At 39.5% G+C, this 12,552-nt stretch overlaps 2 protein-coding genes across 4 annotated transcripts in view; one reads left to right on the plus strand and one right to left on the minus strand.

Moving 5' to 3' along the window:
* gpr39 (G protein-coupled receptor 39) overlaps positions 1-8,782 on the minus strand; it is a 200,400-nt gene extending 191,618 nt beyond the window's left edge. For all 3 annotated transcript variants that reach the window (XM_049593454.1, XM_049593452.1, XM_049593451.1), the window contains exon 1: positions 7,587-8,782. In XM_049593454.1, the coding sequence (XP_049449411.1) occupies positions 7,587-8,370 (784 nt within the window). In that variant the 5' untranslated portion in view covers positions 8,371-8,782. The remainder of the gene's footprint in view (positions 1-7,586) is intronic.
* Positions 1-12,552, plus strand: part of LOC125899276 (signal transducer and activator of transcription 4-like) — a 216,598-nt gene that overhangs the window by 50,517 nt on the left and 153,529 nt on the right. The gene's annotated exons all lie outside the window — the stretch shown is intronic.

Here is a 12,552-nt window from a genome sequence, read left to right on the forward strand (position 1 = left end):
CATTCAGATATGTTGCTCTGGAACAAACAGGTGAAATCCCATATTTTAATACACAAAGCATTAAAATCATGAGTTATGCATGGAGACTTTAACTTACAGGACAAAAATGTTAGAGAACTTTTTCTTTTTTATATTCAGTATCCCTTTAGCTCTGTTTTGGTCTCCACCAACTCATGACAAAAGTATCTCAGCCTCTTAAGCTGCTTAATGCTCTGTACTGTTTACCAGTTAGTTGAGAACTTTGCCTGTTTTTTTTTAAAGATATTTTTTGGGCATTTTTAAGCCTTTAATTGATAGGACAGACAAGTGTGAAAGGGGGAGAGAGAGAGAGGGAGAGTGACATGCAGCAAAGGGCCCCAGGCTGGATTCGAACCCGGGCCGCTGCGGCAACAGCCTTGTATATGGGGCACCTGCTCTACCACCAAGCCACCGACGCCCTAAACTTTGCTTGTTTTTTGGTGCTGAGCAGGTTGTGTACAGTGGGGTTTTAAAACCTTTTTCGTGGAAAACAGCTGCATGCTTCACAGGTGCAAACTAGCCATTGGGAAGTTTGTGAATTTTCACGGTGGGCTGGCTTTATACACCCTTTGGTAACACCTAATTTTGAAAACTGGTCGTGGTCACATGGGCAAACCATCTGCTAACTTTCATCACTAGCTCTCTCCACTGACTCCATGGGAATGCTTTTTAAAAAAAAATTAAGATTATTTTTTGGGGGCTTTTCTGCCTTTAATGGATGGGACAGCTAGGTGGGTGAGGGGGAGAGAGAGAGGGAGTGACATGCAGCGAGGGGCCACAAGCTGGGGACAGAGCCTCTGTGCATGGGATGCCTGCTCTCACTATTAAGCCACCGACACCCCCATTGGAATGCATTTACCGTGACTATAAGTGTGTAAGTGCACTACAGTTGTAGTGTTGGCTAATTTGATAATGGAGATGCGAGTGATGGCTGGCTTGCCCACACTGATCTTTAAAATATGCCATTTGGGCACAGTGTTGGCCACAGCATCTATTGCAATATGTGTTAGCAGTAAAAATGTTTTGTTAAATATTTTTTGACTGTTTTGCAAAATTTTACATAATTCTGAAAAGCAGGCTATTAAGTCAAATTAGTTGTCAGACAATCATTACATTCATTCAATTTTGAATTTCTGCTTTCTTTACACACCAACATGGGAAGGAAAAACCTTGGATAATATTAGCCTAACACAAATAATACAAATTAACCAATTGTGTTTTTCTAATTAAATATTTGCTGATCAACAAACATATTATGTCAGTCTAAATTTGGTCTATCAAATTGGGGTCGCTTGACAACAAATACATGGGCTGCTTTTGTTGCCAGTCGATCTCTGATGCTTGGCTGATGAGCTATAATAGCTAAAGGAGCTGTATTTAGAGCATATCTGTAATTCAGAGGGACACAATTCTTGACATGAGGGTGGCTGAGCTGGCGGCTAACAGCTAACTGTGCTAACTCAATCAACAGCGCTAACAACTACAACAGTGCTAACAGAGCAAACATTGTTAACCTGGGAGTAAACCAGAGGGTGGGTGCTTTGCTTCTGCGACATAGCCTTCCCGATATCAGAGCTATCCACCATATGAGAATAGTACAGAGTGGTGGCAATTAGCTTGCCAGTGGGATATGCACACAGGGATTTACATGCACTTACAACCACTTGATGCATTGTTAGTAAAAAAAAAAATTGATTAGTGCAGCTTCAAATAAATCTACATTTGTTGCAGCTGATGCTCTTGGTGTTTCAGTTTAAAGCAAGAAATAATTCTCATGGTGCTTCTCTTCACTCAGTGACCTAGGGTTAGAATAGTATATACTATATACTACTTCTTCTTCCGAATTAGCCACTCATCATCATCATCATTATCATTCTCTTACTCTGGACCATTTTACCATAAATAACTGTTGTTATCATCTGTCTTTTCCTTTCTTGTTCCTCCATCTCCTGCTACTAATCATCACATCGCCGTCACCATCCTCAGCCTCCCCCTCAGCATTATCATCATCATAACTGCAAAGCTGCTCCTCCTCATTTCCACCATGACCATCACAGTCACAGCATCATACAAAACATTCAAACATAACCATGTCACCATTCTCATTCATTAACACCAGTCAGTGTGATTATGTCTATAGCACGTTCAAAATTACATCCGTACAGCAAGACAAAAACAATTATGCTCTACCAGGCAATTAAGCTGCGCAAGGATTGTGACTAATGGATAAAACCCCATTTTATGCATTAGTTGTAATGCAGCTGACCCCTCCTTCCACATCCATCTGAGGTCATCGGAGCACAGAAACTCAATTTGATTCACACACTGTCCAATACTTAATACAAAATTAGACTGGTGAGGGTGTGTGACTGGCTGATAATTGAAACAGCACGACTGCAGTGCCACAGTCCTGTACTCTAGGAAACACTGAAAACAAACATAGATGTATATGAGTGGGAACATACTGCTCACTTATTAATCATTTTGTATATGAAACCCTTTGTGTTAGTTAGATGAGTTAATATGTCAGTGTCTTATTAAAAGATAAATGGAAAAAGGAGTTAGCAGAAAGTCAGCATGTATCCATCATTAGTTTTTCATTAAATTAAATGTCTCAGTGACTCTCAGTGGTGCTGATACATGACTGTCCTGAGTAGTTAAGCTTAGTTATAGTCACAGTGCTAACCCCTCAACAGTGTAAAGGATACTTACTATAGATTTTGTCATAGTGGAAAAACATCTTGTAGAGTTGAACCACCCAAAATGAAAAGGAAGACATTAAAAAAAGTGTGTCTCCACCAACTTCAACTAGGGAGTTTCAACCGACTCACAGTTTGAAAAGAAAATATAAGTTTCAAAAATTTGAAAAAAACACCTGTCAATAATTTACTGGGCTTAAAAGTTTGGGGCATTTCACTTTAAAAGTATAGTATTCCCAGAGGTTGTGGTCTACTGTTTCACATGCATCTGTTTTCATTTCAAGGCAACATAGGAAAGTGCTTGTTTTGTATCCCACTGATTATCCAACTGTGCAAACCTTAGTGTGTTAAAAGTGTTTAAAGAAAAATCTCATACAACACAAAAGTAACAACTGCGTGTGTTTCACTGACCTTGCAATTAATTTAGCAGCCAGCCAGGTTATAGAATAAATTCCTCAAAAATGTGAGAATAAGCTGTAAAAGTACACAGTGAGTTCCAATGCTGTGATTCAGACCCATTTAGTTGTAGTTGTATTTGGTTTACAGTCAATGTCAGACTGATCCAACATGACATCATGAGTGACTGTGTTTGAACAAAGAGTGGTTGTATGTGTGTCAGTAAACACACAGGATGTGTGGTGATGGAATGCAGACACAGATACAAACACTGTGTTTAAGGTCCAGTGTCTGGTGAAAATATCTGATAATATATGTGATCACATGGGATCATGTTTGACACCATTATCAGTCATCTGGTCTGTCTGGGAAGCCAAGGTCATCAAATACCTTCAATTCTCCAAACCCCTTGGCATCTCGTAGCATCACACAGGGCACCCTTTAGCAACTGAATGTGATGCACAGCTAGAACACATTGTAACACATAGTTAGGGGTTAGGTTTAGGCAACTAAACGACTTGGATAGGTTTAGAAAAAAATATCATGTTGGTCACCATTCTTGGAAAAAATCATGTCCTACCAAAAAATAAAAACCTTGAAATTCTAACTTATCAACACACTAATGTCGTTTCCAACGTGAAACATTATTTTTAAAGGATTCATGTAGGAAAAAATATTATTTCTGAAATATTTTGATCTGCTTTCATTTTTGTAAAATTTAAGCGTGCCCTGTGCAAGATAACAGCCTTGTCCCAGACAAGAACTCACAACTATAAACAATTAAAAATGTGTTAAAAGCCTTTAAAATACATAAAATACATTTTTTGGAAAATGTTTGTTCTTTAAAGATGAGTCCCAGATTTTTGTCAACTCCATCAGATTTCTTTTAAAAACATGATTTAATCAGGCAAAAAAGGAGTTAGCCATATCCTGAGGACTCCTGTCTCCCTTTCTGGTCTCCAAAAAGGCAGGAATGCTATGCAATAATATTGCTGTTCGGTGTTTCTCAACCATAACAGGTCAACTCCATTGTCCTTAAAGATAAAAACTAAATGACAATTATGGTTTACAAATTAGTATTTTGATTGGTTTTAAGAAACATCTTAACAACACTGAAAAATAAAATGGCTACTCACTACAACTGCTGTGAAATAAATAAATTTATAATTTTTGGTCAACTCCATAAGATATCAACTCCATCAGATTTTACCTCTGACATCCATTATGAATGCTATTTAAGAAAAACTTAAATCGCCGGGAGGTTGGCCCATTTCAAGGTTTAATAGTCAAGACTTTGATCTTTTAAAATGTATTTTCTCAGCATAATTGAAGAGTAAGTGTTTTGGGGTGTCTGTGGCTTAGTGGTAGAGCAGGTGCCCCATGTACAAGGCTGTCGCCGAAGCAGCCCAGGTTTGACTCCAGCCTGTGGCCCTTTGCTGCATGTCACTCCCTCTCTCTCTCCCCCTTTCACACTTGTCTGTCCTATCCATTAAAGGCTGAAAATGCCCCAAAAAATATCTTTAAAAAAAAGAGTAAGTGTTTTAAGAGTAAGTAAGGTTTTGTCCCACTTCTCAAGAATGAGTGAAGTAGGTTTGTTATAAAATGTAAAGTGATGTGCATGAATATAGTACACAAATTATGTCATGTAATATTAAAATAATGTGAGCTTTTGTGATTTAGGTACATTAAGTTACATAACAATATGTTAAAACAACACTGACTTTTGTTTTATATGGGACACAGACTGTGGTCTCCTGGATGAAAGTCTTGTTGACTTGGGGATGAGAACAATTTGGTACTTTTGTGCCAAAACAAGGACATTTGACTATTATATGCTGCCTCATTAATGTGTCCCAGATCCTTTTGCAAATATATAAAAACCAAAACACCTGCTTGTAACACACCTTAATTTAAAAAAAATTTTGGCTGGTCATCAGCTGCAGGTAGCAGCTGGGATGTAGATGACAGGTATCACAAAGCTGCGGGGAGCAGAGCCTTCTCTCAGCATGCTGTCTTTCTTTAGAACACTTTCTTTTCTGCAATTAAAGAGGCAGGTTTTCTAATGTAATTCAAACAGGCTGTGCATTTTACTCTTGATGAAATAAAGGAATTAAAAGAGCAATCTGGTTAGTTTCCATTGGCATACATGTACCTGTATTGTACACTTGAGAACATTTATCATGTAATAATGCTAACAGCCATTTTCACTTTTTTTTTAAACAACCAGAACTAAAAGCTGAAATGATTGTTTTAAACGTGAACACAAGCTTTATGATAAATTATGTTTCTTTTTTTTTTATATCAGTTGATTCCTTTCCTTGAAGAAATTTCTGCTAAATTAAAGCTGCATTATTTGATTTTTTTTTCTCCCTTTTCTTTTTTTTTCTCTTTGGCCAATTGGAGGCAGCAGAATAAGTTACATAAAGTTGTTATAACAACTGCCTATTTACACAGCCAGCAGAACAACATTAGCATTCATCTGGAGTTGTGTTCCTGGCCACCTGACAAATGTAAGTAGCATTTACCCTCCTATCAGCTCTGTTTGATCTCTGACAACTCCTGAGAAAAATGTCTGGCTCTTTAGCTGCTAAATGCTTCACTTTGTTCACCAGGTAATTGTTAACTTTGTCTGTTTTCCATGTGGTGAATGGAGGTAGTGTACAGTGGCTGCAGCTCTCTGACTCTGCTGACAACAAGGTTGATGAGAGCTTTGGAAGTGAACCAGAACAAGTTATGGGTTGAAAAACCAAAACAATGAGCTGAAAGACACTAGCGTGCTTAACAGAGCTAAGGGGGAAAAAAAATTCCCTTCCTTTATCTTTAACTAAAAGAATGCGTCATCCACAAAATCACTATTTGTATATCAATTACTCACCATGTGTTTTGCTGAATTCATGAAGAAAAAAGGCAAACACTCTTTATGAACTGAATCATTGGGGACCAACAGCTAAAACATCCATATACAAATTCTCACATGACTCGTGCAGTATAATCATTCATTCATTCATTATATTATTTATCCAGTTTTACTCACATGCATTTACGCAAAAAAGTTACAATATGAAACAATACTGCCTACGAGTGGCATGCCCTGAGTGTGCCTGAGCACACGCATGCACATGTGCACTGCTTGAGTTCAAATGCATACATGTGCCTAGGCACGCTACTCGGCTCTGTATAAGACTGTTTGTACCAAGCAGCAGCCACCAGAGCTGAAAAATAAAGCCACCACAGAAGTGCCCAAAACTGCAGTTTATTGAAAGGCCACTTGAGGCTGGCTTCATTGACTGGATTCTTTGTTCACCTTGGAGGCATGTTGGAAAACAAAGTTTTCCTCACAAATTCAAGGTAACAAGTGGTGATAAATTGATATACAAATGGCCATTTCGCAGATGAAGTACTCCTTCACTAAGAAATAGTTTTGACTATTATACACCTGTATATTAAACAGGGAATGACAGCCAGTTAATCTTAACAGCTTCCTTCTCCAGGGTCTGGATTTTAGTTTCTGTGTGTCCTGCTTCCTGTCAGTGTATGTTTATTCATGTGGTCATTCTCTGTGACCATCCTGCTGTATGACTAAGGGACTTTGGGAGTTTGTCTGCTGTATTTCCTATCTCCTTTCATGTCAGCCTGTCTGCAGTGGGGCATATCAGCATCGGTTAACATCTCTGAGTCCCTCCCTACTTGTGTCCAATGCTAGCTGATGTCCACTGGACCAAGACAGTGGTGATGTCCTCAGATTCACATTCTGTTTATTCTGAAAATCCTGTTATTAAAGTTTTATCTGGATTGGCCTACTATTGGCTGTTTCAGCATTCATTGCATACCTGACCACCCGGAGGGAGAGTCCTTGTCTGTGAGGTCTTTTGTGAGGTGTCTCTCTGCTATTTAATTTTTCATGGCAGTGTTGTTTTTGTTCATTTTGATACTAAGTTTTATGGGAGTCTTTTTTCTGAGTTTTCTCAGTTAAAACATGGACATGGAGCCCTTTGACATTGAAAATAGTGGTGTCCACAGCTACTGAAATTTCTTAATTACTGAAAGTATGACACCCATGCTGTCGAGTCAAAATTTGGTGATACAGGACTTAAGTTACTAACAATTATGACACCATGGGTGTCATATTTTTTGTAACTTCAGTCCTGTATCACCAATTTTGACTGGACAGCATGGTTGGACTGAGGCTGAGCAGAGCCAGTGTGGTGTTTTAATTGCTGGCATAAACAGATGAAGAGGCTGTCTGACACATGTGAACAACCTGGGCAATGGTGGTAATATATCAGCATCACACAGACACCCACACCACCATACATGGTGTCCCAAAAATAACACTTGGTAACATTTCTGTCAATCATTTCAGAGATTTCTGCTGTTAATGTGGATGCAAAACTGGACAGTATTCTCACAATACAAACAGACACACAGAGAGCTCTAAAATGTATTTTTTGAGATATTAAACCAACAACCTACCAAGAAAAATGATGGTCTGCTTCCTGGCTGTCTTAACCTTTGAACCTTCGTGCTTGTGCACTCTTTGAGTTCCACCGATGCCACTATCCACAGATCCTAAAGGTTTCCGAAGGACGAGGACCATGGCCCGGCACATGAAGGCCACACAGATCAACACGATCATATAGACGATGAAAGCCACAAAGATGCTAACCCTGTACATCACCCAGCGCTCCCTCAGATTTGTACAGAAAGTCAGATTCTGAACAGGTGTATCTGCCAGATAGGGAATGTGTCCCTGCGTTCCCGTAGCAAATAGCAACGGCAGAGCCACGAGCACGGACACCAGCCAAGCAAAGGTGATGAGGGCAGAGGTACGTTTCCCACCCAAGGCTTTGAAGCGGAACGGGTGGCAGATAGCCACGTAGCGCTCAAAGCTAAGAGTGGCTACATTGAGGATGGTGGCGTAGCTGCAAGCCTCAAACAGGAAGTTGTATATCTTACAGGCAGCGTTCCCTTCTGCAGATGAAAATGGGAACCAGATGGCACTGTAGAGCTCCACTGGCATGCCGATGAGGAGCACCAACAAGTCTGAGCATGCCAGGCTAACCATATGGTCGGTGACGTTCTTCTGCAGGTAGCCATTACGCTTCAGCACTTGTGTCACTCTGATAGTGATTGAATTACCCATGATACCTGTCACCAGAATGAGGCTGTAAAAGAATGTCAGGAAGATTTTGAGAGAATAGTTGGGTTCAAGCTCCCTCCAGTCCTTCTTGTCTGCTATCTCCATTTCCTCACTCATGGTTACGGAATGGTGAGCTCTGATTTTCCAGGTATTGATTTTTTTCCTTTACCTTATCAATTCTGCTGAGCACAGTCTCTGTGATTAGAGCCAAGAGCCTCAAGTGAGATGATTTCCAAGATCACAACTCGAGACTTTTCTTTGTCTGGAATTATGTCTGATTCCTCAAGGAGGGTATCCCAGTGGGTGGTAAACTCCAAATCACGGTAGGTGACACTCCTCAGTAGAAATTATGAGGACTCTTTAGTACTTCCAACTGTGTTCTAAACATTCAGTGTCTTATCACCACAAGTCCAGTGTGTGGCATTAAGCCTGGTCCATCTCCTCCTCCCGATGATCCTTTGGGATTCCCAAGAGTCCTCTCTGTTTCTTGTCCATAGTCGAGTGGTTTCACCTCAGTCTCAGCAAAGAGTCAGCCAGCACTCCACTCACACACATTTCCTCCTCCCACCTATGAGGGCAGGGCAGTTAAACATTAAACACCACGACAGGCAGCGTGAGCACTGAGGCCTGCTTTCATTTCTTATCAACAGTGCTAATGCACCTCCTTTTCACAGAAACACTTTGATTTACTCCAAGTTATAGCTGAGATTAGAAATACAGTTACAACACATGAAACCTGATGCAACTTGGAGACTGACAAGAAAAAAAAATTAAAACAACATGCCTGACTCTGACCAAATGAATCAGATTGGTTGAGATTAACAATCTTTTAGTTTTGTTTGGAGATTATGTTAAAGGTAAAACTGGAGAACCTGAGAGTGACATTCAGAGTAGAAGTGACTTTCACCTTAAGCATGGTAAGAAAGTCGGGGAGAACAAGCCTTTATGGAGGACAGAGAAGTCAAATGTGGACGAGATAGTTTTTAAATTTAAAAACAATGAGTGCAGGGAAGTTGAAAAGTTCAAACAGGAACCAGGCTGAAATAAGTCAGACATAGCTGCATCTGTGAGGTAACCATATTTTCCACTGAGTTCATGGAGATTGTGTTTATATTAAGAAAATAAAACGTCAACTCCTACAGACACAGGATTATGATTGTGTAATAATATTTGGGTGGCTGATAAAATGATACTCTTAAAGAGACTGGTTTTCCTGCTTCATAGACAATGAATTAATGTAATGTTCTTCTTTAAACAAGATAACAGTGGCTGTGTTAATCCTTAAAGGATCAGTGTATAAGATTTAAGGAGATTTAGTGGCATCTAGCTGTAAGGACTGAAGACTGCATCAAGCTGGAAACTTCTCCCGGTTAGAATTCCTTTAATGTTCATTGTTAGGAGGTTTCTATTTTTAGAGCTGCACAGTTCATTAGGAGCATTGTTGGAATATATATATATATATATATATATATATATATATATATATATATATATTGTTTGGTTATTTATTGCTCCATTTTCTCACAGTGATGAGCCCACTCTGGACACAGATGGAGTAACAGAACACTAGGCACAGTGAAACTTCACTGTTCATCCTGCTGGATCTAAAAGTTTGCATGAGTGTTTAGCTCATCAGAGATGGACTGCTAGCCCTGCATCTGTGTTAACCTTTTTTCTCTGATAACTTGAGATCCAGACATTCAGGAGGTTTTTACTCGAACCGTAATTATCCGCAGCGGTTTCCTCCTCTCCAAAATAAACAGACCTGTTGATTTAAACTTGTAAAAAACACTGAATAATTTGCATTAAAACATGGACATGGAGCAGTTTCGTATTAAAATATGTGTTTTCCTGATGCTGCTCAGCTGCTAACTGCGGCATCCAATGCGAAAATGAGAATGGCCCTATCTAGAGTGAGTATTTGATTTGTCCGTTCTCGACTACTGTAGAAACATGGTGGACTCTTTGAAAGAGGACCTGCTGCCTATGCAGATACAAATGGCTCATTCAAAGGTAATGAAAACACAGTGATTCCTATTTTGAGGTGATTATACACTAAAAAAAACTTTATATTATCTTACATCTGACAATACATTCCCCTAAACTCTGCATACTGGACCTTTAAAGCATTGGTTTGTCATCCTTAAAAATAAGAATCTCTTCCCCAGACATAACCAGACACATCACTGCTTCTACATTCACAGACAAAGCTGAACTAACGTCTACAAGTTTAAACCTGATTAGATAAAAGCTTTGAATGCCCTCTCACTCTAATTGAATATTGTCAGATACCGTCAATTAAACCATTGTGTTGTGCATGGCATCATATTGTCAGCCAGATGATAACTCTTAAAAGTGGAGGGGAAAAAATATAAAATCAAGGTTGATTGTTCATCGTAATATTGAAGCCTCTTAATTTATGACTCACATCTAATTTGAATTATCTGCTCCCGTGTTCACGTCTGTGTGTAATTACAAACAGCTTGAAAAAACATTTATATCTCAATAATGAGGTGCTCGTCTGTTAGATATGGCATGAAATTGTCTTTGACTTTGATATAAACATCTCATGCGTAGTATTGTATTGTAGCCTACTGCATGCTAGAAAGATTCACAGCTGCTTGATGTAAAAGTAAAAAACCAACATAAAATGGTTAACAAACATGAGAAGGGCTTAACTAATGCTTGATAGTTACATATCCAGCTGTGCATTGGAGAGCTGGGACAGAGTTTTAGCCTAAGTGGTATTTCTACTGTATAAAAAAGGATGGAACAAAAAGAATAGCAAAGAAAAGCCTTATCTTCTTGAGTCTCCACTTGACAATGAAAAGATTAAAAGGGACAGACTAGGTCTACATGAAATGCCTCAAGGAAATATATTCTACACCCAAAAGTCCTAAAATGTGTGCTGCTTTTTGTAACAGCAGATTTTTTTAACATTTAGTCAGTGCCTAAATTTGATGATGTACGTGGTTGCAAGGCATTCAGCGGCTCAACTGGTATTCTACATACCTTTTTTTTTTGGCCTCGATTTGAATTTGAAGCCATCATGCAGCATTATATGCTGAGAGGAATACAAAACCTATCTTTAGCAAACCAAGAAATGTTTTCCAACGTTATGAAAGAGAATTGCATCCTTTTCAAACAAATCTCAAAATGAAATGAAGGTGCTTTTTGTGGCAGATGAATGGCCCTGAAGAGGTGAATGTGTGTGAATAGGGCTCTGGTTCTTTCAGCACAATCTGTAATTGCATTGCATTGCAAGCTCTTCTCCGTGCACAGTTTTCATGGTGAAGCTGTTCTTTTTTTCTTTAGACAGCCATAATCAAATATGATTTATGAAGTCTTACAATGAAAAAAATGTTTTCAGTTTAGAACAAGAAAAACAAGGGCTGGCTGTATTCAAAATCACTCCCTATTTACTAAACTAAGCACAAAAAGTTAAGTGTGTTTGGTAGATTATTTCTTTGTTGTAACAGTACTTCTTGGCAATAAATCTTATACCATTGGAAAGCCTGTTTATTTCCAGCAGCAGAGCTGGCTATGTGGGTTGCCCCCATGAAAAATTTGCCAGATCTTCTCTGCCAATGCCAAACAGCTTTTTTTTTTTTTTTTTTTTTTTTTGCTGTTGACTCTTGTATGACGTTGTTTGGTGGATTGGATGATTGAAGTCTGAAGAAATAAGATATATTGGCAATTTAACAATTTATTCATTTAACAAACAGAAGCCTCAGTAGTGTGTGGAAGAACCATATGCAGCCACAACAGCCTGGTACCTCCTCCTCATGCTGGTCACCAGCCTGGTCACACACTGCTGTGGGATGGCATCCCATTCTTCAACCAGCATTTGTCGTAAGTCAGCTAACGTGGTTGTGTTGGTCCCTCTGGCACGAACAACACGCCCAAGCTGATCCCATAAGTGTTCAATGGGGTTGAGGTCTGGACCGCTGGTAGGCCGTTCCATCCTCTCCACTCCCAAATTCTGGAGGAAGTGTCTGATAAACCTCACTCTGTGGGGACAAGCGTTGTCATCTTGAAGGATAGAGTTTGGTCCCAGACTGTGGAGATATGGGATTGCAACTGGTTGCAGAATTTCATCTCGGTATCTCTCTGCATTGAGATGCCTCCAATGATGACAAGCCTCGTTTTTCCAGTGACGGAGATGCCGCCCCACACCATCACACTGCCTCCACTAAAAGATGTTATTCTATCAGTGGGCAGTCATGACAGGCCTCCTGGCAGCCCTGTGAGACTGGAGATTGGCTTCATGCAGGTTGTTCCGGATTGTCTGGTCAGAGA

Source organism: Epinephelus fuscoguttatus, linkage group LG13 (assembly GCF_011397635.1).
Source record: "Epinephelus fuscoguttatus linkage group LG13, E.fuscoguttatus.final_Chr_v1".
NCBI lineage: Eukaryota > Metazoa > Chordata > Actinopteri > Perciformes > Serranidae > Epinephelus > Epinephelus fuscoguttatus.